The sequence below is a fragment of the Myotis myotis genome, unplaced genomic scaffold (genome assembly GCF_014108235.1).
Source record: "Myotis myotis isolate mMyoMyo1 unplaced genomic scaffold, mMyoMyo1.p scaffold_m19_p_2, whole genome shotgun sequence".
Lineage (NCBI taxonomy): Eukaryota > Metazoa > Chordata > Mammalia > Chiroptera > Vespertilionidae > Myotis > Myotis myotis.
Window position 1 is genome coordinate 29,064,780 of NW_023416324.1, and position 25,663 is coordinate 29,090,442.

The 25,663-nt window shown below is 40.8% G+C and overlaps 1 protein-coding gene across 6 annotated transcripts in view; it reads left to right on the plus strand.

Annotated features, from left to right (window-relative positions):
* Positions 1-20,959, plus strand: part of FOXJ3 (forkhead box J3) — a 127,703-nt gene extending 106,744 nt beyond the window's left edge. For 5 of the 6 annotated variants that reach the window (XM_036347272.1, XM_036347271.1, XM_036347274.1 and 2 more), the window contains 6 exons: positions 1,135-1,309; positions 4,414-4,878; positions 7,885-7,986; positions 8,373-8,564; positions 15,352-15,459; positions 18,019-20,959. In XM_036347272.1, the coding sequence (XP_036203165.1) occupies positions 1,135-1,309; positions 4,414-4,878; positions 7,885-7,986; positions 8,373-8,564; positions 15,352-15,459; positions 18,019-18,134 (1,158 nt within the window). In that variant the 3' untranslated portion in view covers positions 18,135-20,959. The remainder of the gene's footprint in view (positions 1-1,134; positions 1,310-4,413; positions 4,879-7,884; positions 7,987-8,372; positions 8,565-15,351; positions 15,460-18,018) is intronic. The other variant, XM_036347276.1, reaches the window with a different exon arrangement.
* The last annotated feature ends 4,704 nt before the right edge of the window (positions 20,960-25,663 follow it).

Consider the following 25,663-nt stretch of genomic DNA (forward strand, 5'->3'; position numbering starts at 1 on the left):
ACTGATGGCGCTGGCCCGCTTGCATCCGCTGATGGTGCGCAGCTTTTGGGGCCGATGCCAGCAGCAGGTGTGAGTGGCGGCTGCTGCCCCGATTACCCTTAGGAGCAGGGGGAAGTGGAGAAGCCCTGGGGGGCAATCTGGGCCAGCATCGGGAGCCAGCAGCGGGTACGAGCAGTGGCTCTGGCGTTGGCAGCAGGTGCTCGCACCAGGCGGGACTGGTGCACTGGAGCAAAGAATTTTCAGTAGCCACCAGAGGTTTGCCCTGATGACAGCGACCAGAGCCCTGCCTTGGTCTGGTGCCCCTGCTCACCTGCTCCACCATCCCACCTTTGCCGGTTCCCACCATGTACCACGGTTTGCTGACCCCCGCCATGTTCTGCGCCCACACCCTGGTGGTCAGCACATGTCATAGCAACAAGTTGTTTAGTTCCCCCGTTTGGTCTATTTGCATATTAGGGTTTTATATAGAGAGAATAGATTATTGTATTATTTTCCATATGAACAACTGTAAATCTACCTTTGCCACAACCTGTATTTTGTTTTTCTCAGAATCTCCTTTGTCATTTATCCTTCATTTTTCATTTCCCCTCAGTTTCATTTCATTTAATAAAAAACTTTTCCCTAGAAATGATGACTTAGATGTGTTAAAGTTTCTTGCTGTTTTGGGCAGTGCCACAAAAACTGATCAGAGTACTCACAGTATTTGAATTTAAATGTTTAAAGATTAATTGAATAAATGAATAAGAAATGTTAGTAGTTTCATAATATAGTGTTTGAGATGAAATTATTTTTATAGAAATCAAATGAAGATGCTACAGAAACTGTCCAGGCTTATTAGTTCATCACATACTTGTATTGAGAAAGTCATTTATCTTCTTTGAACTTTCTCCTCTTCTGTGAAATATGGAGGTTGGATTAAATACCTATGGTTCTTCAAGATCCAGGTTAACAATTTTGTGGTCTGTACTTCATGTACACCCCCAGCTTAAACAGAGGATGGAAAAGCCACAGATGGGGAAATAAATATTTCCTTTGGATTCTGAAAACTTTTAATATTTTCAGTGATGTATTTTACATAACAAATCAATTCTGATATAGAGCTACTAAATTAGTAGTATTCTCTTTTAATGATAGGTGACAAATCATCCAGAACCAGTCTCTCAGTCATTAACTCCCCAGCAGCAGCCACAGTACAACCTTCCAGAACGAGACAAACAACTACATTTCTCAGAATATAATTTTGAAGATCTCAGTGCCTCATTTCGGAGCCTTTATAAGTCAGTTTTTGAGCAGTCACTTAGTCAGCAAGGTGAGTTTTTTTTTTTTTAATACTTTTTGTAAAGTAAATTTTTATTATAAAATGTTCTCTTAAGAATTGTTTTCACATAGCAGCTGTTATATTTCCTTGATCTTAGAACATTATCATCATGATCAGGATTGAATGCTCTTTGTGCCTTTACTATGCTCTGTGTATATTTATATCGTAGCACAAGAATGGCAGATAAATTTCATTTTGCCTGCCTACTTCACTTGATCTAGTGGTGTCCTAGAGCTGTGTTGAATCTGGTATTACATCTGTGCCATCTGGGAAAGACTACCATGGCTAATTAGTGATTTCTGCCGTGGGAATCATTTTAGTGGTAAATGTTGTACCACAGAGTAGATGTGCCTTGCCTTTCTGTTCTGACTGGTATTAGCAAAAAGATAAGTATTAGCACCAAATTTGTACTTTCACGTATGGCACTTACAAGTGAACACATTGCTTAGTGTTATGCTCCGGGTCCTTGTTTTATACAACATATTTAAATCAGATTTAAACGCCAAAAGTGATTTTGGTTGAGATTCAGTATTATATCAACTAAAAGCTGCTATTATGTGTTACTCTGCCTTTAGTTGCTGGTTTAATTTTAGTCAGTCATGTGATAGGATCAAGATGACACATTGTCTTTTCCCCAAAGAACACTAGTCAGACGTTGACACTAGTCACACATTGTTGGGAACTCTACTGTAGAAATATTTCCTAGTTTATTTGACAGATTATTTATAACTCAGAGATTTTACCTATTTATAGCAGTGAACAAAATCCTTTAGACAAAAATCCCGATCTCTATAGAGTTTACATTTTAATACATGTGATTGTCAGATATTATGGCGAAAGTTAATGTTATATACAAGTATTACATATATCAATGAATATCAATAGCTTGTATAGGAAATTTGTTTTTCTGGCTAAAGGAAGAATTGTGTATTCTTTTAAATTTTGTCTTATATTCTCTATCTATAAAAGTACAAAAAGAACTAATATAAGATTTTGCTAAGCAGACCCGACCTTGGTGGTCATAATAGAAAATTACTAACTTTGAAATAACAATGGTGAAGATTTCTGAAGCCCATAATGCTATTTCAATCAAACAAACAAAAGAGCATTGATAGGAATTCTGGGTTCTAGTCCTGGTTCTACCATAAAGTCAACTGACTTAATGCCACCTCTCTAGAACTCAGGATCCCTATATGTAAAACAAATAAGACTAGATTACATGATTGGTTTTTAAATTGTTCTCTTTGGAGTCCTTGGCTTTTGTGAAGGTCTTGGGGAGTTAAAGTGTGCAGATGAAGAGGGAGACCTTCCCTGACCTCAAAAAAGGAAACTTTACATTTATCAGTTTTACATATTGGGCTTTTGAAAGATACTTTGTTTCATTTGATTTAAAAATAATTTGGGATTGAAAATGTTGGTATGGATCATATCTGGATTGTCACTTAAAATGCTAGGCCTTTATGGACATAGATAATGAAATCACTGCTTTCTTTCATTTTACTGTAATGCTATAGATTCCATATAAATGACAGTTTTCCAGGCCAAGGCAAGAACTTTAACTCTTGTACCTATAAAACCTTAATGTACTAAGTTTTAAGATTATCTTACCATGTACTCTAATACAATTTTACTATTAATACTATTGACTATTAAGTATGAATACTTTTATTTTGTAAAAAGTAAGTGAGAATACTTTTATTTTGCTTAAAAAGCTTTTATTGACTGACACTATGTTGCAGTATTCTATTTTAAATTTAGTAACTTTTTTTTGTGTTTGGTTCAGCAAGACATGGTATTAGCCATACTTGCAATAGATTTATTAAAATGTGTGTCCACTTGCATACCAAACATATATTTTGTTTAACATTAGGGACTTCTGGCATCATCATCATCATAAAAGCTAGCATTTACTGAGCTCATCCTGCAGCCTGCACTTGCATTATAGCATTTTATCCTCACAACTCTATGAAGTAGATGCTATTACCATGCCATTTATAGTTGAGGTAATTGTGAGTTGGAACGGTTAATAACTTCCCAGAGTTTCCAAGTGTAGTGCAGAGACTTTACTTTCTGGTGCTATAAAATATGCAGTCTTAACCCCTTAACTGTGTCTCAAGAATGTTCCATAAAAGTAATGAAAAAGAATAATGGAGATGGCTGTTTTGTTTTGCTTACTCTTTATTTGTCTTTTAAGACTCAGCTCAGATACCGCCTTTTCAGGGAAGACTTCTCTATATCTCCAGCTCCTTTCTACCTGAATAGGCAAGAAACAAAGTTCCTGTATCCCCACTAATGTTATTGGACATAATCTCTTATTTTAAAAATTATGTTTTGATTGATTTTAGAGAGAGGAAGGGGGAGAGGGAGAAAAAGAGATAGAAACATCAGTGATGAGAGAAAATCTTCAATTGCCTGCCTCTTGCATGCCCCCTATCGGGCCTAAACCTGGGCATGTTCCCTGACCCGGAATGTTCTCCTGGTTCATGGGTCAACACTTAATCACTGAGCCACACGGACTGGACATGGACATAATCTCTTGAAGTGTTTCTCTTCTACTAGACTCTAGTACAGCGGTTCTCAACCTGTGGGTCGCGAGCCCCTTGGGGTCGAACGACCCTTTCACAGGGGTTGCCTAAATACATCCTGCATATCAGATTTTTACATGACGATTCATAACAGTAGCAAAATTACAGTTATGAAGTAGCAACGGAAATAATTTTATGGTTGGGGGTCACCACACATGAGGAGCTGTATGAAAGGGTCGCGGCATTAGGAAGGTTGAGAGCCACTGCTCTAGTAGGAGAGCATAAGCAACTAGAGCATGGTAACTAGAGCATAAGCTACTCAAGGGCAAGGAATGATGTTTCTTACTATTCTCAGTTATAGAGCCCAGTGGATGGTGGATGTTCTATCAACACATCTTTTTCTCCCGCCAAGGGGCTTTTTATTGGCTTTCAAAACCATCAACACGTGTTAAAATGAAACAAAGTTGCCTTTTGACAACTTATGCCTTTGCTCTCTAATGTTGCAAACCTTTGTTCTAAAATATAACTACAGTCTGACCATAAGTGAGCTTGCTTTTTCTGACTTTTTAGGTTTGATGAACATCCCTTCTGAATCTTCCCAGCAGTCCCATACTTCGTGTTCCTATCAGCACTCTCCTAGCAGTACAGTGAGCTCTCACCCACACGGCAACCAAAGCAACCTTTCCAACAGTCATGGCAGTGGCCTCAATACCACAGGCAGTAATTCGGTTGCACAGGTCTCTCTGTCCCACCCCCAGATACACACACAGCCGTCTCCACATCCACCCCATCGACCACATGGTTTACCACAGCATCCGCAGCGTCCCCAGCATCCAGCATCGCACCCACAACAACACAGCCAGCTCCAGTCCCCTCATCCCCAGCACCCTTCTCCACAACAGCACAGCCAGCTCCAGTCCCCTCATCCCCAACACCCCTCTCCACATCAACACATGCAGCATCATTCGAACCATCAGCATCAGACGTTAACACATCAGGCACCCCCAACCCCACAACAAGTATCCTGTAATTCTGGTAAGTTTTTGTCTCCTGACTCTGGCTAATTGTGAATTAAGATCTGTTCTTTGTTATCTGGGACTTACCTGTATTTACGACCAACTCTCTCTTCATCTGTCTCCTTTTGTGTTTCCTTGCTCTAATCCTGTATTTGTAACTCATTTAGTCCATAGATTGAACTGGAGATTTTCTTGATTAAAATGTATTGTGGCAATATAGGCAAATTCAGCAACTCTTGCAGGTTTCATGGTTTTATCTCTTGTTCTTTTGGAAAATAAGTGTTTTTGTGAGTATAATTGACCCTTTAACAGTGCAAGGGTTAGGAGCTTTAACCAGTTGAAAATCTGTGTATGACTTTTGACTTCCCAATCATCCCTCAGTCTGCCTAGGGGGTTGATTCCAGGACCCCCTTGGTATACCACAATCCATGGATGCTTAAGTCCCTTATATAAAATGGTGTAGAACAGTATATACAGTTGGCTCTCCATGACTACAGATTCCCAACTAGGGATTGAAAATACTATCGATTGTATGTTTATTGAAAATAATCAGCATGTGAGCAGACCCACACAATTTAAACCTGTGTTGTTCAAGGGTCAGCTGTATTTGAAAGAAGAATGGAATGCACAGTCTGTAATCTCTTAGGATTCAGTGATATAGAAGAGAGAACATACATAGATTTGAATCCTCATTATGACTCTTAGGACTTCAGGTGCATTTCTTAACTTCTTTTAGTCATGTTTTCTCATCTATAAAAATAAAGTACACTGCCATACAGTGTTGTTATAAGCATCATATTGAGAATACAAATAAGAAATGCCTAGTCCTTATATTTAAGTATTCAGTGAATATCTCCACTATTTCTTCCTTTGCTTAATTCCTGCCGGGTAGCTCATTTTGAAATGGTATTTTGCAAAGGAAGAAAGCATTTTTCATATCCTGATGTTTTTGAAAATCCGTTACTTTCCAGATAGTCTTGATGGTTTCTGGTGAGATGCTTAACTGACATGACATTGCTTATAGACCAAGCAGTCTTTGCACTGAAGAACTCCAAGGGGTGCCACAGATATAGACTATAAGGTGAATGGGGCCCTGGGAGTTGTGCAAAGTACAGGTCCTTCTCTTGTCTTGCCTGGTTGTCCAATTACCAATCATATCACTGATGAGATTTTTTTATCCTGGCGGGACAATTGCTAAGTGCTAGACAGTGTAGTTCTTATTCACCAATTAAAAATTGACCATTGTTTCAGGCAGTTAAACTATTGTCAGGGAAATGAGCTGGGTAGTGCATAAGGTCTCTTATATCCTGATTTTGCTTTATATCTTAAATTTTTCTAAAACCGTCTTGTTATTTACAATGTGGAAAAATAATACGCTTTTTGAGGGGTGTTAAATGATATAAGATAAAAAATGCATACCAGAGTATTTGGAATTTAGTGAGTTTCCTTTAACAATTTATTTTGTTTTCTATTACTAATTCTAAGTAGAATAAAATCTAGAATAAAATTGAAAATTGGGTATAGTTCCTGCTTTGATGGTCTATCTTATAAAACATCTTGAAGTTATTTTTAGATCTTTAAGTCTAATGATTGCCAGGGGAGAAAAAAGTACAATTATAGCTGAAAGCAACCTATGATGTGCCCTTAATGGCCTGTTATCCCAGTGGTAACTTACCAGAGGATGAAAATAGACTTCTACCTTGTGAGTTAGGAAAGATTGTGGCTGTGATAATAGTCTCTTTGAATTATAAATTTCTCATTTATAAGATGGGAATAATAAGCACGTTGTCTTTTACAGGGAAGGAATGGAGGGAACTTAGTTGTTTGAGTGCTTGTTATGTGCAAGGCAAGTTAGATACATTATCTCATATTCTCTTAAAACAAGGGTAGATTACCACATTCGATAGGAGAAGTGTAAGTCAAAGAAGTTAATCAATTTGCTCAAGATCATACTGCTAATAAGTAGTGGACCTGGAATTTATATCCTGGCCCATCAGAGTTCAGAGCCTGTAATACCAGTTATTCTAAAAGGATTAAAATAAACATTTACTGAGTGGGTAGGGGTTTGCTCAGCTACTCTCTCTGCAGAGATTGCTTTATTTTGTGTTGCCAAGTCAGCATTTATTATAGGATCTGAAAGTCGGATAGACTTGAATGTTTGTGGCTCACTTGAGGCATTAATTTAATCCCCCCCCCCCCCAACAAATTTCTTTCTGACTTATGAGTTGCCTGAGGGTAGGGTCATGTTGTCTCTGGTTCATTGTTTATTTTATTAATCCATAATTGGCAGAATTTTGTAAACAAGTAGCCAGTAGTTGATACAGTTATCTGTGAAGTAGCAAAAAATTCTTTTTATTCGTTCGTTCTTCTATCCAGGGGTGATCCTGAAAACAGGGTAATTTGGACAGCAAGCACAGAATTTGCTACCTTGACAGGAGAACTGTGTTGAGGCATTTCTCACTCTTAAGGTTGCTTTGTAAGAAACATCTCTTGCTGTACAATCTAATTTACCTCCCTTAGTCAGTGCTTTTTAAGTCGAACTGCACATTGCTTCTAAATGTGTACCTGCCTTTAAGTTATAAAGAACGTACCTCTGAAGGTCACAACAAGACAGGAAAATGAACTTTATATTGGGGGAAATACTGATTTGTATGACTTGTCTTGCCTGGTCATCATTTGTACTGTACAAATGTAAAGAGCAGTTACCAAGATTGACAGTTTTCAAGTGCCATCATGGGTTGCTTTCTAGAGCTTATAAGCCCTGGGTTCAAGTCTTCGATTTATTATAGTGACCTTGACCACTCTGGGTTCAGTTTTTTGTTTCCATTTGTAAAATGGAGAGAAATGATAGCCTTCCTACCTGTCTCACAGAGCAGATTGCCCCAATACATGATGTAATTTGTTTTTAAAACTGGATATCGATCTGCCAATGTCAGGAATAAGGTCAACTCATTGTCTCCCCTTACCATATACTTCAAACTTTCACTATCCAAGATTCATAGTATTGTTAATATTATTTTTATAGGTGTTTCAAATGATTGGTATGCAACACTTGATATGCTAAAAGAAAGCTGTCGAATTGCTAGCAGTGTTAATTGGTCAGATGTAGACCTTTCACAGTTCCAAGGTGAGTATTAGTTCTTTTTGACATATAACCAAATAAACATCCTGTTTTCTCTAGTAGATTATAAGTTTCTTTATAATATAAATAAACATCTCCTTACATAGTGTTTTATTTATTTTCTGTTGGTAGTATGCTTATAAACAACACTTTGTAAAATTTATAATTGTCTTTTGGCCAGTTGAAATAGAGGGTCACAGATAAGAGTTCTGAAAACAATTTGGCCACATCTAAAAGAATCAGACTTTGAATAATTTTATAATGTCATTCTTCATTGCATAGGAAAATCACTATCAGTGGAAATTTTGAGGGCTGAAAAAAAATTGTCTTGCTATTTTCCTTGCAATATTTACAGAACTGTACTAACTTTATTTCCAATGTTTTTCTCATAGGTTTGATGGAGAGTATGAGACAGGCAGATCTCAAGAACTGGTCTTTGGATCAGGTTCAATTTGCTGATCTCTGTTCTTCTCTTAATCAATTCTTTACACAAACTGGCCTTATCCACTCACAGAGTAATGTTCAGCAAAATGTCTGTCATGGTGCCATGCATCCAACAAAACCCTCCCAACACATTGGAACAGGTATGGGTTTAGTTATCTTCTTGATTTTCTCTTTTTATTTATTTTTTAAACTTCATCTCCTTTTTTTAAAATTTAAATTCTTTATTGTTTAAAGTATTACATATGTCTCCTTTTCCTCCCATTGACCTCTCCCCAGCTGCTCCCACTCCCCAGCACATGCCCTTACCTTCCTACTGTCTATGTCCATTGGTAATGCTTATATGCATGCATACAAGTCCTTGGTGGATCTCTTACCCTTCCCCCCCTCCACCCTCTCCTGCCTTCCCTCTGAGGTTTGACAGTCTGTTCAATGCTTCTATGTCCCTGGATCTATTTTTGTTCATTATATTCCACAAATGAGTGAGATCATGTGATGTTTATCTTTCTTTGGATTTTCTTTTTCTCATTCATATGAAATTTAGTGACTGAGGCAACATGTTACATTGTTAATGGTGACGGTGATCCATTTATATCTTTTAATTTCTAAGAAGTGAATGAAATCAAATTATGTATTTAAGGTATAGCTTAGAAAAACTAAGATAAATTATTTTTTGGTCAAGATTTATATGATTATTGTTTACAATTTACATTCCTTTGTGATCTTTTAAGTTGTCAAACAAGAATTAAAATGTCTTCAAGATATGTACATTTTTTAAAAATATATTTTTTATTTATTTCAGAGAGGAAGGGAGAGGGAGAGATAGAAATATCAATGATGAGAGAGAATCATTGATCAGCTGCCTCTTGCATGTCCCCTACAGGGGATCAAGCCCGCAACACAGGTATGTGCCCTTGACTGGAATCGAACCCAGGACCTTTTGGTCCACAGGCCAACGCTCTATCCACTGAGCAAAACCAGCTGGGGCAAGATATGTACATTTTATAAGAATATAGTTATGAAGATAGATCAACTTAAATTTGTGTATACTTGCAATGAAAATCTTACTTTTATATATCTTCTAAGAATGTTGAAGAAAATTAAACTTGAAAGTTTGCTTTAAGAGTAGACAAAATGGTATGTAGTGCCATTGATGTTTCACTCTGGACTCAAAATTTGTGCACTGTATTTTTCATCTCACTTTCTTCCTTTTTAACCTTTATTCTTTATGGAGTGTCCTCTATGTGCCAGGCACAAACTTCATTTTTTGATAACTCTTTAGCCCCCCCCCCTTTTGTCTTTTTTTTTTTTTAATTGTATATATCTTCCTAATATTCTTAAAATTATATATATATTGTTAATTCTCACCTGAGGATATTTTTCCATTGATTTTTAGAGAGAGTGGAAAGGATGGGGAGAGACAGAGACATTGATGTGAGAGAGACACATCGATTGGTTGCCTGCCACATGTGCCCTGAGCAGGGTGAAGCTGCAACCGAGGTATATGCCCTTGAACGGAATCGAACCCGCGACCCTTCAGTCTGTGGGCTGATACTCTATCCACTGAGCCAAATCGGGTAGGGCTAAAAATGTTTTATTGTAGTAAAATACACACAATGTAAAATTCACCATCCTAATCATCCTTAAGTATATATAGTGTATTGATATTAAATACATTCATAATGTTATGCAACCATCACCACAACTCATTTTTCAAAACTCTTTTCATCTTATAAACCCTCTATACCCGTGGTTGGCAAACTGCGGCTCGCGAGCCAGATGCAGCTCTTTGGCCCCTTGACTGTGGCTCTTCCTAAACCTTATGAGTACCCTAATTAAGTTAATAACAATGTACCTACCTATATAGTTTAAGTTTAAAAAATTTGACTCTCAGAAGAAATTTCAATCGTTGTACTGTTGATATTTGGCTCTGTTGACTAATGAGTTTGCCGACCACTGCTCTATACTCATTAAACAATATCCCCACCATTTCCCCTGTTCTATCCTCTGCCAAACCTCTGGCAACTACCATTCTATTTTCTGCCTCTGATTTTTGACTAAGTAGTACCTTATATAAGTGGAACCATATAGTATTTGTCTTTTTGTGACTGACTTATTCGTTTTTAGGGCTAGATAATATTCCATTGTATGTATCTACCACATTTTGCTTATCTGTTCATTTGTCATTGAACAGTTTGGGCTGCTCTCATGTGTTAGCTATTGTGGATAATACATGGGTCTACGAATATCTCTTTAAGATGCTGCTTTCAGCCCAGCTGGCATGGCTCAGTGGTTGAGTGTTGTTGACCTATGAACCAGGAGGTCACAGTTTGATTCCCGTCAGGGCACATGCCTGGGTTGTAGTCTTGGTCCCCAGTGTGGGGCATGCAGAAGGCAGCCAATCAATAATTCTCTCTCATCATTGATGTTTCTCTCTCTGCCTCCCTCTCTCTTCCTCTCTGAAATAAAAAATATATATATTAAAAAAAAAAGAGACCCTGCTTTCATTTCTTTTGGATATATACCCAGAAGTAGATCATTGCTTGTTCCTGATCTTAGAGGAAAAGCTTTCAGTCTTTCACCATTGAATATGATATTCACTATGGGATTTTTATATGTAGCTTTTATTATGTTTAAGTAGTTTCCTTCAATTCCTACTTTATTCATGAAAGGGTATTGACTTTTGTCAAATACTTTTGCTGCCTCAATTGGGATGATCATGCGGTTTTTTCCCTTCTATTAATGTGGTGTATTATATTAATTTTCATATGTTGAATCTCCTTGCATTCCAGGAATAAATCTCTCTTAGTCATAGTATATAATCCTCTAATATGGTATTGAATTCATTTGCTAATATCCTAATATATAAAAACCGAGGGTCCGTAATGACCAAAGGCTTGACCGAACGGAAGTCAGTCCTGCAGTCGAGAGGGCTGCAGATCAGGCCTGGAGAGAGGCAAGGTCTGATCCGCAGCCTCCGTGGCAGTTGTTGATCAGCCATTGCCTCTCTCTTTCTCTCCGGGCTTTACCAGCAGCAGCGCCTCTGTTTCTCTCTGGGCCTCTGCGGGGGCTGCTGATCAGCACTGCCTCTCTGATCAGGCCCAGAGATAGGCCTGGAGATGCTGACTGGCATAGAAACCGACCAATCAGAACCAAATCTGGGTGAAGTGCGAGGAGCCAATGGCTGCCTAGGAGGCGGAGCTTTTGACACTGGCATATAAACCGACCACCCAGAACCTAATCTGGGTGAACTGCAAAGGCAGAACCTAAGATGGGGGCTGAGGAGGGGTTTTAAGGGCAACAGCTGTTTGGTGTAAGGTGTAAGAAAGCGGTTCAGTTTCTTAAAGATCGGATTGGCAGTATAGTGCATGTGGGTGGCTATCAGTCCAGATATAGGGATTATGTAATTTTGTCTGCCAAGAGCATCTCCTTCTGCTGAAAAAGGCTCCCCCCCCCGCCCCCATTTAAGCAATCCTATCCTATATAATCTATCTATACTAATAAAAGGGTAATATGCTAATTAAACCGGGTTGACTGGCCATCTTCTGGATGTCCGACTTCCTTCCAGACAAAGCCATGGTGGTGGGGGCTGAGGCAGAGAGGGCAGTTGGGGGCGAGATCAGGCTGGCAGGGGAGGGCAGTTGGGGGCAACCAGGCTGGCAGGGGAGGACATTTGGGGGTGAGATCAGATCAGCAGGGGAAAGCAGTTGGGGGTGAGATCAGGCCGGCAGGGGGGGCAGTTAGGGGCGATCAGGCAGACAGGCAGAGGCAGTTAGGGGCAATCAGACAGGCAGGTGAGCGGTTAGGAGCCAGCTGTCCCAGATTTCGAGAAGGATGTCCAGAGAGTCCCCGATTGGAGAGGGTGCAGGCTGGGCTGAGGGAAACCCCCCGCCCCTATGCACAAATTCTGTGCACCGGGCCACTAGTTTATTTATAATTTCCTGTACCTATCTATTGGGCACTATGAATAAAGAAGTGACTTTAAAATAGGCCTTAATCTCAAGGAGCTCCCAGCCTGATAGGTGAGACAGGTTTATTAAAAAAAAAAAAAAAAAAAAAAAAAATACTGTCGTAGTTGGTTTGGCTCAGTGGATAGAGCATCAGCCTGTGGACTGAAGGGTTCCAGGTTCGATTCTGGTCAAGGGCACATGCCTGGGTTGCGGGCTTGATCCCCAGTAGGAGATGTGTAGGAGGCAGTCAATCAGTGATTCACTCTCATCATTGATGTTTCTATCTCTCTTTCCCTCTCCCTTCCTCTCAGAAATCAATAAAGATATATTTAAGTAATAAAAATAAATAAATAATAATAAAAACAGTATGATGAGGACTATACTTCTGCCATAGGGCAGTGGGAATGACAGAGGGGCTTGCTTAACTGTCTTTGACAGATAGAAAAGCTTTATAGAAGAAGGTATATTTAAGCTGGACTTCGCAGGATAAGTGGGATTTTATCAGACAGAGAAATCTGATCACTTAACTTCTCTGCTCAAAACCTTCCATTGGTGTACATTTTTTTTTTCTTCAGTAAAAAACAAAGTCTTTACTATAGCTTGCATCGCCCTGCAAAATCTGGTTCCCCATTACTCTCACCTCCCCACCCTCACTAGACTCCCTGCTGTTCTTTGAACATACTCTCAGGGCCTTTGTACTTGCTCTTTGATCTGTCTGGAGTGGTCTTGCCCCAGTAGACCCCTGAGTCATGTCCTCATGTTAGTCACGTTTCTTCTCAAATAGTACCTACTTAATTGATGTCTTCCCTGACCATCCTATTTAAATGACAGCTCCTGTTCATCAATCCATGTCCACTCTTCCCTGCTTTATTTTTCTCTGTAGCATACTATTTAATTTAACTTTGTTTGCCTCCCTCTCCACCTCCACCAAGAATAAGCTCCAAAAAGGCAGAGTTTGTTTTTTCATTTCTGTATCTTTAGTAGCTAAAGCAGAGCCTGGCACATAATATTTCTAGAATGACTGGTCATTCAACAGATGTCTGCTTTCAATAAATAAATATATTGTGTGATTAGATTTTTTTAAATTCTCATAACTACATTCTAAATGTTAAAGGATCTCAAATTTTTGGAAACTGCATTGGAAGTTAATTTCTTGCTTAGGAAGTTGTTCACACTGTAATGAGAACATGGGGAAAATGAGGAGTAATGAAAATTTCTCTCTGAAAGTTAAAGTGTTAGGAATGTATTAATTTCAGCAAGTTAAGTCTATTTGTTTAATGTGGGTATCTATCTATTCCATAATCCTTGTTTATTGCCATAATTCCTCTCTTAATTCCCACCATCATTCCCATTTTAAGGTAAGAACTACTAAGCCAAAAAAGAAATGTAAAAATGAAATATAAAAATAGATTGATCTTAAAAATAAAAATCAGAATTTCTCTGTTGATTGTGATTTGAGCTCCTAAGGAAGAGTAAAAGAGAGGTGAGATTTTTCAGGACAGAGGCTAAGTCATTGGTAAATGAGTGACTGTATTATTCAGAGTGCTTTGGCCCCTTAGCCTGGCAGCCTGGTGCATCCTTTAGAAGGTATACCAGCCATGCATGTGAAGACTGATCAGCCCCCCAACCCCCCATAAGAATTTACTAGAGCTGCAATATAGTATAACTTTCTCCTCTTTTTTATTCCTAAATCTTCAGCATGTTCAAATTGGTGAGAGAGCTCAGTTCTGACTCTAAACTTTACTATAAAAAAAGCATGTCATCTTAGGAGGGAATGGCTAGAAGTCAAGTCTTGTGTTCTGTTCCTGGTTCTGTCATTTTTCTCTGGGCTCATTTCCTCATCCACAAGAACAGAGATAGGACTGGATTATATTATCTCTGAGGCTACCACCTCAAGCTTGGTCAGTCTGACTTTCCAGGGGCAGGCAAATACTTGTGAGTGGCCAAATAGTGTGCCCTACCTTGAATACAAAAGGAAAATTTTTCTTTCCCTTTTAGTTTCCTCTGGGAAATGGTTGCTCTTTTCTAGTTGACCACAGCATTGCTAGAATACACATGTAATTTGTGTGAAACACTAGAATACAGTGGGGAAACTGCTTTTCCGGAATTCCAGATGCTCTGCACAATGTGAGCAGTGTATGGTTTTCTTCCCCAGGAGTTAATGGGGGTGGGCACATGACGTTGTTCCCCTCCCTTTCTATTTTGCATTAGGATGCAACATAATTGACATTTTAGAGCTATTATACTTGATAGTTCCTGTCAAAAACAATATAGTAAGAACCTTCTGAAATGCCACTTAAATGAGGTCTATGTTTCCCATCTCCACACACCTAAATAGTACATTTTTAATCATGTTTGCCTGTTATAGCTCCTCTACTTTGTGCAAATCTTTCCTGTAACTTTGTGCCTCCAGTAACTTTGTTAAGCAGCGAGGGCACCCCTAGGTCTGTTTTGAGGGTGAGAAAATTGGGGCAATATAGAGACAACTATTCGTGGAGAGAGCCCGTGAGTCAGGAGAACTGGATTCTAGCCCAGCCTTGCCAGACTGATGTGTCTTTGGGCAAGTCAGCTTAGCCTTTCTGAGCTTCAGTTGCCTCATCCATAAAATGGAGATAATTCCTGTCTCCACTTACCCTCGTGTGGGCTTAGTGGGACCCTAAGATGAAGTGATGAAAATGCCTTTGTACTGTAATGAGGTATGTAACAACAATAATAAGTATAACTTGTCTACAAGCTACAGAGAATTAGATGCAGTGCCAGAATTAGTACCAGTGGACTCACACCCAGCCCTGGCATTGTGTTAAAAAAACCAGCACCACCCTAGCAGGTTGAGCATCTGAAAGGAGTAAGTTTTCCTTCCCTTTTCTTCCTCACCTTACCAGCTTAATTTAGTTTTAGGTAGCAATTCTATTAAAATTTTAATGCTTGATTTGTTTTACTTATGGTAATATTTTTTTTTTCTTTTTTAAAATCTGATTAGGAAATTTGTACATAGACTCCAGGCAAAATCTCCCTCCTTCAGTGATGCCACCTCCTGGTTACCCTCATATCCCACAGGCACTCAGCACTGCAGGAACAACGATTACAGGTACTTTGGGATGTGGTGTATTGCAATTGGTACTCATAATTTAATATTGAAAAGCTTGAGCCTGTCCTAACAGTGAGTGAGGCTGCCTTTAGAGGGAATGAACTCTGTGCTAAAGTGGGCGGGGTGCACAAATCTGGAGAGCTACTTGGCTCCAGTGCCGGTGAAAGGATTTAGGTGTCGTTCGGTGTTTGGACCGTGTGACCTGAAGTCTCGTTTAGCCCATGATGCTATCTATGATTCTAGTATTGTCCTGCCTCTCTAAGAGGTTGGGGCATAAAGTGTGTCCTGGTGTCTTAACACATTGCGTACCGCATAGAATAATCTCTAAGACATACGCCAGGGACCGCACGTTTTGGGGCAAACTGCACGTTATTTAAATCATCATAATGCACTTTAGGTGTTGTTTTTCAATAATTATAACATTTTTATTTACAAAAACAATTAAACAAAGTTCCTAGTACTTTTTTAACGTATGGTACTGCGTAAAACATTTTCCTCTATGAAGAGGGACCAAACAAAATTTACCTAAGTATCTAGATTCGCTCCTTCTTCCATGGGCGTGAAAAACGAGAACACTCGTGAGCGGCCCTTAACAGATGGCGCGAAACACGAGAAAACTCCTGAGCGGCACGAAACGTGTTAAGTCTCTTTGAAGCTATTTGACTTTGATAGACTTCAAGTTTTAAGAACCTACTTTGATTACCTCCTACATATTCATTCTGAACTATATTCATTTGAAGTTCCCCCAGCTGTAGTTTCCAGGGAAGTACCTTACAGAGGACGTAAGTTTCAGAAGGTACTAGTCCATAAATTTTTTCCCCTAAGTTCCTGAATGTAGGATGTTATGTTTAGCGGGGCAGCAGAGGCACAATTTTAGAGGTAGAAAGGGTCTTAAGGATTGTCTAGATGGAGAAATGGAAGCTCAGAAGAGGAAATACCTTGCCTGGAGCCACCAGTTTGGCAAATGGCCAAACCAAGACTCAAGCTTTGATGTCTGGATTCAGAGTTCATGATTTTTCTTATATGCCACACACCCCTTTACTTAGACTACTTGAGGAAAAGATAAATGGTAATGTGGAGGAGTGGGTTTCAAACCCCAAAAGGACTGTGTGCCAGGCAACAGTGAAGGAGGAATTGGGACTAAGCGACATGTGTTCCCTGTCCTCAGTGCTCACCAGTAACTTGTAGGTGGTAAGACAAGGTAGTTAAGACTCTGGAGCTAGATCCCCAGGGTTTGAGTCCCTGGTGCTTTGACACTTGATAGCTGCCTAACTCTCCTCTCTCAGCCTCCCTATCTGTAAAAGGGGGCTAATAACACTACCTAACTCCTAGCCTTGTTCAGAGAATTAAATGAGGATTGTATGTAAATCACTTACATTAGTACCTGGCAGATAGTAAGAAATTTATACATTAAAAATAAATAAATACAGGCATTTCTGCTCTCCTGTGATATACTGAAAACTTTAGCATTTTATGAAATTGTACATTAAAAGTTACAGGGTTTAAGAGAAAAATAAGATTAGCAGCAGATTTCTTGAAACTTTGTATTCAGAATACTAACAAAAACTATAATCGGTACAAATTCCACAACAGCCCTAGCTGATTTGTCTCAGTGGATAGAGTGTTGGCCTGGGGACTGAAGGGTCCCAGGTTCGATTCTGGTCAAAGGCACATACCAGGTTATGGGGTCGATTCCAGTACAGGGTGTGCAGGAGGCAGCCAGTCAATGATTCTGTCTCATCATTGATGTTTCTCTCTCTCTCCCTCTCCCTTCTTCTCTGAAGTCAATAAAAAAATATATTTTAAAAAATTCCACAACAGTTAAAGAACATGTTTAACTCCTAGTAAAAGAATAAATTCTACAAATGAATAAAAATTATTTTTAAAGAAAGAATCTGGTTTGGAAGGCGGTTTGTCAACTATGGAGATAAAGGCAGAATGCACCAAATTGGGGAGCACAAATAGTGCATGGCCACACTGATCCAAGAAGAGGAGCATGGGGAGAATAGGCATGTGTATCTGCGGTGTCCTCCGGGCTTACTGCACCCAGCCGTGTGCATGTCCTCTGTGTTCACCTGCTGTTACTTGGTGGCACAAAAATTAACTTGCTGAGGAAATAAACTGACACAATGTGACTTCGGTGGTATACTAACATTATTCTCCTATTTACCATTCCCAAGTGAGCCAACTCATCTTACTGAAACTTACCAGAACAGAACAGACTGTGAGGGAAATGGCTGTGTCAGCACTGAGCACTCCACCATTCCTTTCATGCCTTCCTTGCTGCAGCCTGGTGTCATGGAAAGAGTGTTGGTTTTGGAGTCAAGTGAACTGAGTTCAGATCCTATTTCTTCTCCTTACTAGTTGTATGACTTTGGGTGACTTGCTCATTCTCCTAAACCCAGTCTCTTTTATCTATAAAATGGAATTATAAGAGACACCTCGTAGAAGGCTTCTGGGTGTTTCAGTGAGATAATGTGTCTGAGCATCTGGCATATGGGAAGTGCTCGGTAGGTCTTCAGTACTGTGTCACTACTGACATCGCCTGCTTCCTTCCAGGCCACCACGGAGCTATGAACCAGCAGCACATGATGCCTTCCCAAGCCTTTCAGATGCGGCGCTCTCTGCCTCCAGATGACATCCAGGATGACTTTGATTGGGATTCAATTGTGTAGAGCTTGTTTCTGCAAGACCGCACCCCAGCGTCACCTTTCTGTGCAGTGAAGGGAAAGGTTTAAGAGAATCCAGTTGAGAAAACAAAGTTGCTAATCACTTTACCAATGTTATAAAAATTTCTTTTGAAGACAATCAAAAAGATTTTAGCTGGATAACTTTGCTTTTATCTGACCCAAACAAGTACTACATGTTTGTCTCCTGCCAGCTCCTGTGTAGCTCCTAACTGTTGTGTGATTTAAACAGCTTTTGCATATTTGTGTCAATTTGATGTTGACCACAAGTGCCAGACTGATTTTTCAGACAGAGCCTGTTTTGCTGCAAGCAGTTTATAGATACATATGTGTAAATATATGTACAAAATTTACTGAAAGGCTTCAATTTTTCTAATTGGATTATTAGATCTTGAAAAGAAAGTTACTGTGAGTTTTTATTCCTTGTTAGGCTATTTTCTGCAGGATGCTTTTAACTGATGTGGGCAACTGAAAGGAAATAGGTTTTTTTAAAGCCCAGTTCCCTTTATTTAATCTTTTCAGAAATGTGGGTATTGAGTTCTGCCCAGTAAATAAAAAACCCAGAGTTTGATACTCTGACAGTCCAGAGGGGCACGTTGAGAACTGACCAAATTTGTTTTGATGCTTGGGGATTGTAGAATTTATGTTGTACCTTGTCAGTGTCTGTTTTCCTAAGTCTGCATTATAATAGCTCTAAAATTTATTTGATTGATTAGAAGCTGGTCATTGCGTGGCTCTTTAAACAGATCGCTATCTCCACTTATTTATTATTCAAAAGTGTTATTTTAATATTTATTGCTACCTTCTGTGAATGCTCAGCTCTAATTGGATTTATTAAGGAGAAATGGGGTATCTGAAAGCACAGAAATATTTTTCTTGATAAGAGTTTACAGATAAGACAATCAGAGAGATTGTGTTATTCTTGTGACCATCACTCCTCATACCATGTGAGTATATTTCTCTGTCTTAGCATTCCTGCTGATTGAAACTTATTAGCTAAATAGGATTCTTTCTAGAATTTGAATCCATTCATTTGGGCAACAAACGGCAGGGCATTGTTTATAAAGCAAGTGTTCCCATTCACTCTTTCCATTTAGGAAACACTGACAGGAGGATGGAGAGACACTTATTGTTAGTGGCCTGCTGTGTCTGCTGTCCAGTGTTTCTGAGGTTGCATGGCATTTGGATACTGTCTTTGAAATGCAACCTGCCTCTTAGCGGTTTTTCTTAGTTGTTGTTTGTTTATTGTTTTGATTCATATATCACAGTTACTTTGCATGGATTGTCTTAGTTTTCTAAAAGAAATGAGATTTTTAAAAATGAATAGGTTTTGATTGGTTCCTTAGACCAAAAAAAGCAGAATTTCTTTCAGTTCTAATGGGAAAATATGTTCCATCAAATCAAGGAGTAATAACTGCTCACTGGTTGCTTTTTAACATCTATAATCTCTGTCAGCCATGCTTAAATCACTTTAATTAGCTTAGTGATTCTGTGATGAGTAATCTCTACTTGAACTGAACATACATTTTTGTTTCTTCTATATGTGTGTATGTGAGAGTATTTGAACAAAGTATGGGGGTTGTGTGTGTGTGTGTGTGTGTGTGTGTTTTATGGAGTGTTGCCTTGAGTGAATCACTGGGAAGCCAGCCATGGTAAAGGCTGGTGAGGTTGAGGAGAAAGGAAGGCCTTTATGTTCCTGTTTTTTGGACCCTACTTGGCATGAAAAAGGAAGCTCAGTTCCAGCCCCTTGGATCAGTGGAAATCAGAGGATTCTGGCAAGGCAGCCAACAGGCCCCTCTTAGATAGATCAGAGGCAAGATGAGATAGCAGCCTGCAGAGTAAACGCTTGATAAAAGGGTGTGTGTGAGAGATTTTAAATAGTCTGTTCAAGTCACTGTTTTCTAGATACCAAAATGACTGTTTTGAAACTTCTAATTGCTTGGGGATCAAAATGCACTTTAAACAATTTGGGTATTGGAATGCAGTCTCTTATATTGAATGATTTGAGTAGAAACCACTGATGAAGATTTTTTCAAATCGTGTGAAGCTAATTTCCTATTTGGCAGTCTGATTTGCAGTGATCAATATTTTTATAAGAATTTAAACTTACCAAGAATGGCACTGGAGGCAGAGCCTCCATCCAGACCCATCCCACTCTTGTGATTCAGTAACCTGGGAGCCCGGGACAGGCCTCAGCGAGCTCCAGGCCTGGCAGGGCTACCTGGTGAGGTGCAGAGCATCCCTCTAGTGGCCATTTCAGTTGGTAGTTATTAATTCAGAGTAAGTTCTGTCTTGGGCTTAAATTGACTGAAGACTTTTGGGGGAAAGAATAATAAATGCATATAATCAAATGGGAGTACTCTGTCCAGGAGAATAATCCGACTGGCATTTGTGGTAGTTTTTGAAATGTAAATGTATTCATGTGTGTACTTGTAAATATGTGTCTCTCAGATGTCCTTTGAAGTGGGAGGGAATCAATCGGGATTATTTCAGATGGAATAGAGTATTTTGATATTGTTCATTCAGAGGGTGATGTGTACATATCTATATTGTATATATGTGATGAAAATGCATTGGCTTTTTGTGCAAACACAATCTGCTCTCTGTACTGCTGTTGGACAGTCAGTGTTTTAATGTTTCTACAGTTTTGCTATTGCACGATTTCATATTTTGCCCGTATGATGAACGGCACCCCATTCTTTGTAACTGTTTAGTGCTGTAAAGAAATATCCCAAGTGTCATTAGAATTGTTGCTGCCAGAATTGATATGCATGAATGGCACTTAAAATAAATATATAATGTTAACTCTATAACACTGACTCGTCTATGTAATTTGCTACAATTAAGGGAATAAGGTTGGAGCTAGTCCAGATGCAGAAACCCCTCAGTCCATAATTGGTGTCTCGGAGACTCTGTCCCATGTATTGCTTCCTCAGAACAGTCATTGCTGCCATTTACTGAACATCTCACTTGCTCTGTGAACTTGAGGAAGTTATTTAATTTCTCTGACCTTCACTGTCTTCATTTTCCTCATTTACAGTGCCTATAAAAGAGAATAATGCCTCCTAGAGTTGTAGTGAAATTAATTTAACACATTTAAATATTTGGAGCAGCACCTGGGACATAAAAAAGTACTAGTATGTGCCAGGTGCTGTGCTAAGTAGATATTGTTATCCTCATCCTATAGTGTGGGGGAAAACTCAGTGGTCTAGTGGCTTACCTAGATTCTTTGTTGGAAAGTGGCAGGGTTGAGGTTTGAATCCAGGTCATTTGACTCCATTGTCATTTTCTTTTACACCATCCTGTTACATCCAAGGTAACTCCTCATCCCTAGTCTTCCCCTTGTCCTCAGTCTTGCCCCCAGCACAGCCTTTCCAGAGAGTTATTTCCAAAGGTTGAAAGTGGAGCACATACTACACCAGACCTTCCCATGAGAAATTCAGAGATGAGACCATTCTGTCTTTAGGGGATACAGACCCATTCAGGTAGCAAATGCCAACCCAAGGAAGACTACTCTGGAGGTATGCTCTGGCAAGGCAAGGCTTTGGTGATGAGGACTCAGGCCATGCAGGGCTGGGGCAGTGGTTTAGGAGAGCCTCAGTGTGGACATGGGCAATTTAAGTTGAATCTTCAAAGGGTTCCAGACAAAAGGGAGAAGGTGTTCCCACGAATCCCGCTGCTCTGAGCCAGGCATGGAAGCTAGATGAGCAGGGTGGGTGGGGGCGAGGGATTGACGCGGGAGAAGTGATGGATTGCTAGTAAACAACCATCACAGAAATCCCATGTGAAGTGGGATCCAAATCCCCCGACCAATGTGGAAATAGGCTAAGCAGTGGGGAGACTCACACGGTGGCAGTGGACTTGAAGCTGCCGTCTGTCTCACACAGTGAGTGCTTCCCGCCAACCCATGATCCTGCCCAAGGCTGCGTGTTACTTCTAACGGAACCCAGACACTGCTGCCAGGAAAGTTATCTACTGCAATTTTACATACAGGGGCCTCACTCCGAAGGTCATTTCCCTTTACCCTGCTTCCCTCCAAAATGGAATTTTCCCAAAGCCAGGGAGAGTGCCTCCCTGCCCAGTGTGTGTCTCTTGCAGGAGGGAGCTCTGTGTTCTCCCATCGCAGGTGAATCGTGGTCATCAGCAGTGCGTCTGAAGGACTGTAAGGGCATAGGTAAATGTGGTCGCTGTGGACTGACTGATCATGAAGATGCATGTTTCATTCTCAAGGCTTTAGCATGTGACAGTGTGCGAAGGGCTGCTATATTTAGATGAATCCTTACCACTTTGATAAAGCAGCCCTGGAAAAACCATGTAAACCTCAGCATTTAGGTTGACTGCTATCTAAATGCCTTAGAATCACAAGACTATCTTGAAAGTTTCAAGCTAGAAGGGGCTCTGGAAATCATCTGATACAACCCCCACATTTTGCTGCTAAGAGTCTTGAGACCCAGAGAAGGAATGACTAGCTCAAAGTCAGACAGCCAATTAGGGGGACACTGAGGGAAGGGGAGGAGTGGAGACGTCATTTACCTGAAAAGCATTTAAAGTTCTTACACACAGTGTCATACTTGATGTACACAAGAACCTGACACTGTAGTATACTGTTACTACCCAATTTTACAGAAGAGGAAACACTTCAGGGAGGCAAGTCTCAATGCAGCAGCGTCCTGAATGTATTCACTTAAAGCACACAACTTCAGTTACACACACTTGGCCAAACAGAGAGAGAATGGAAATCTTAAGTAATGTTTTAGTGAGTACCGGCCTGTGATGAACATGTTCCCCTCAGCGAATGTGAGAAGGGAGATTTGAACCTGAGATCCTAACAGGTACTGCTTCCATGTACCTTTCTGTTGAGCACCTCACCACTGAGTATGTGCAGTGAGCAAAGGTACACGTGCTCTGTGCACCACCCTTGCATGCAAGCCAGCTCCTTGAAAGACAGACTATAACCAAGAATTAGAAAAACTGGCCATGCCGGGCTTTGAAACATGGCGGGTTTATCCCCAACATGGTGCATCCTAAAGGATTTTCAGGAGTGCTTTTTAACTTACCTCCCGGGTCTCTCCTTCCATGTGGCGTGTGACCAGTCAACATGCAAAGCGCAAACTTGGTAAGTGGCTGCACCAGGGCCAGAATTCAGTTCAGCCCCAGATCAGGACTGTTTCTGACTCCCAACTCAAGCAGTGCCCCTCAGCCATGCTGAGCCCAGGAGTACAGAAAAGGACAGCTCACTACCGTTTATTACTTGTTACTTAATTTACTTATTCCAAGCCCTTCATGTGGGTGATCACATTTACTCATCAAAACAACTGCGTAGTAGATACTATTATTATCAACCTCGTTTTGCAAATGAAGAGTCTGAGCTACAAAGAGATGAAGTCACTTGCCCAGGGTCACCCCACTCGTAAGTGGTAGAAGTAACAGTAGCAGCAGTAGAACGGGGATTTCACACCCTGGCCTTCCAGCATCAGTGTCTACACTATTCTCCACGCTATGTCGCTATGTCGGCAGTTCCTTGGCGCTATTACCTCAGCTACTGGGCCAAAGTAGGGCCTTAGACCAGCGATTTTCAACCTGTGCTACAAGAATTTTTAAAGTATGCAATACCTGACCTAAGGGGCACTGACCTCTTTTCCTTTACATTGTCAAAAAAAAAAAAATGACAACAGCCAACACAGCAATAGCCATCTGGTGTGAGTGAATCAAAATTATACCTGTTTTTTGTCAGATCTTCAAAAAAATATATTTTTGGTGTGTTGCTGGGGTTCTTGTCCCAGCATCAAGAAGGGTTCAGGAATCTGGAGAAGGCGCTGTGCGTAGATGATATAGGAATCCAGAAACTAATAAAGAATCCGGAGACGAGATATAATTTTGAAAGGCACTGGGGGTCAGAGGACCTTCAGCTAATGGAACTGAAGACTCCCTCCTTGTCTTGGACCCTTGCTTTTATTAACACAATGTGTCCTAAGGCAAGGTGGAGATAATACACTTCAAAGGGTAAGGTTTCAAAGGGTACAGAAGCATTGTCAGTTTGGGGAATAGCCTACGGCTGTACAGGTGTTTGGCCAGTAGGAGGCAATAACATGTAGATTAAGATGCCCTTTAACTGTCTGGCAGCCACAATCAGTTTCCTATTCAGGTTTGGGGAAATGCCTTTAGCCATTCCCAACAGGTGACTACATGTGTGACTCAACCCTGTTGATTCCCCAAGTCTCATCAACCTTTTGATGAAACTCTTGAAATTATGACATGCTGGAATTGGTTCCCGGCAGTGTGTCACAGGACTTTAATAATTAGTTTATATGTGTTGTGAGATGAAAAAGGTTGAAAATCGCTGCCTTGACCAAAGCAATGAGACTGCAGTGAGCACTGGAGGCCACCAGAGGGCGAAGAGCTACTGGGCCAGCTGTGTACCTTTCCTGTTTCCTTTATCCTTGGGGCTATGCTCCCTTTCTCTGCAGCAGGGGTTGGGTGGTAGGGACCGCAGTGGCCAGCCCTCAGAATCTTCTTACGGATCAGAGCTTGCTGGAGAGCTCCAAGGAGCCCCTCTGATCTCAGCAATAAACAGATTGGTGGGGCCTGCTTCAGAGCTAAGTCTGAGCCTGCTGCCCAGCCAGCCCTCCTGATGCCCACTGCCCCCCGACTGCAAGATTAGGGTGGGGAAGGTCACCCCACCATCAACCCCAAATTCTGAGTCTCCGGAGGTGCTGCTGTTCTGAGACCATTTTATTCTGGGACTGGCCTTGCTTACCCTTGCCCTCCCAGCCCTGCCTCAGCCTCGGACTCAGCCTCAGTGGGCCTTGGCGTCCCACACACGCACACCGACTCCTGCAGCCATCACCCACATTGTGACTGTTGCTGCTACTGGCCAGGCCCTCTGCACAGTCATTATCTCAGCACTCTTAACTGTCCTGTGAGACTGGTGTTATTATTTGCCTTTTACTGCTGGCCGTTACCATTCAAAGAGGTAAAGTCATTTGCCCAAGGTGACAGCCATTGAGAGGTTGCCAAGAGGGCAGGCACCCAGGTCTGCCTCCCGCCGGTCTGCTTCCTACTGAGGCATACCCCTTCTTCTACAACACTCCCCGGCTGCCCTTGACCTCCCTCAGGGCCAGTTACCACAGCCCATCCCACCCCACCCTACCCCAGCACGGGCCTGAGCTGACGTCACTGTGGGTGAATGGCACCCCTCACAATGCCGCTCCCACGAGGCTGAAGAGACAACTTCCTCTTCCAGACAATGGCAATAAAGACACGTGAGGACACTTCCCACCCTTCCCTGCCTGAGTGACGCTCACAGGCGGAGGCCTCCTGGGAACAGTCCTCGGGTTCCGTGTGAGAGTGAGTGCATGCGCTGTGACTGGTGTGTCTTTGTAAGTCAGGGTCACTGCCCGTGGTTGTGTGACTGTCTGATTGTGTCCATGAGGCGTGGTGTACATATGTGTGAGTCCTTGCATGTGTGTGCTTGTGCGATCATGTGTCTGTGTCTGGTATGTGACTGTGTGCCTTCG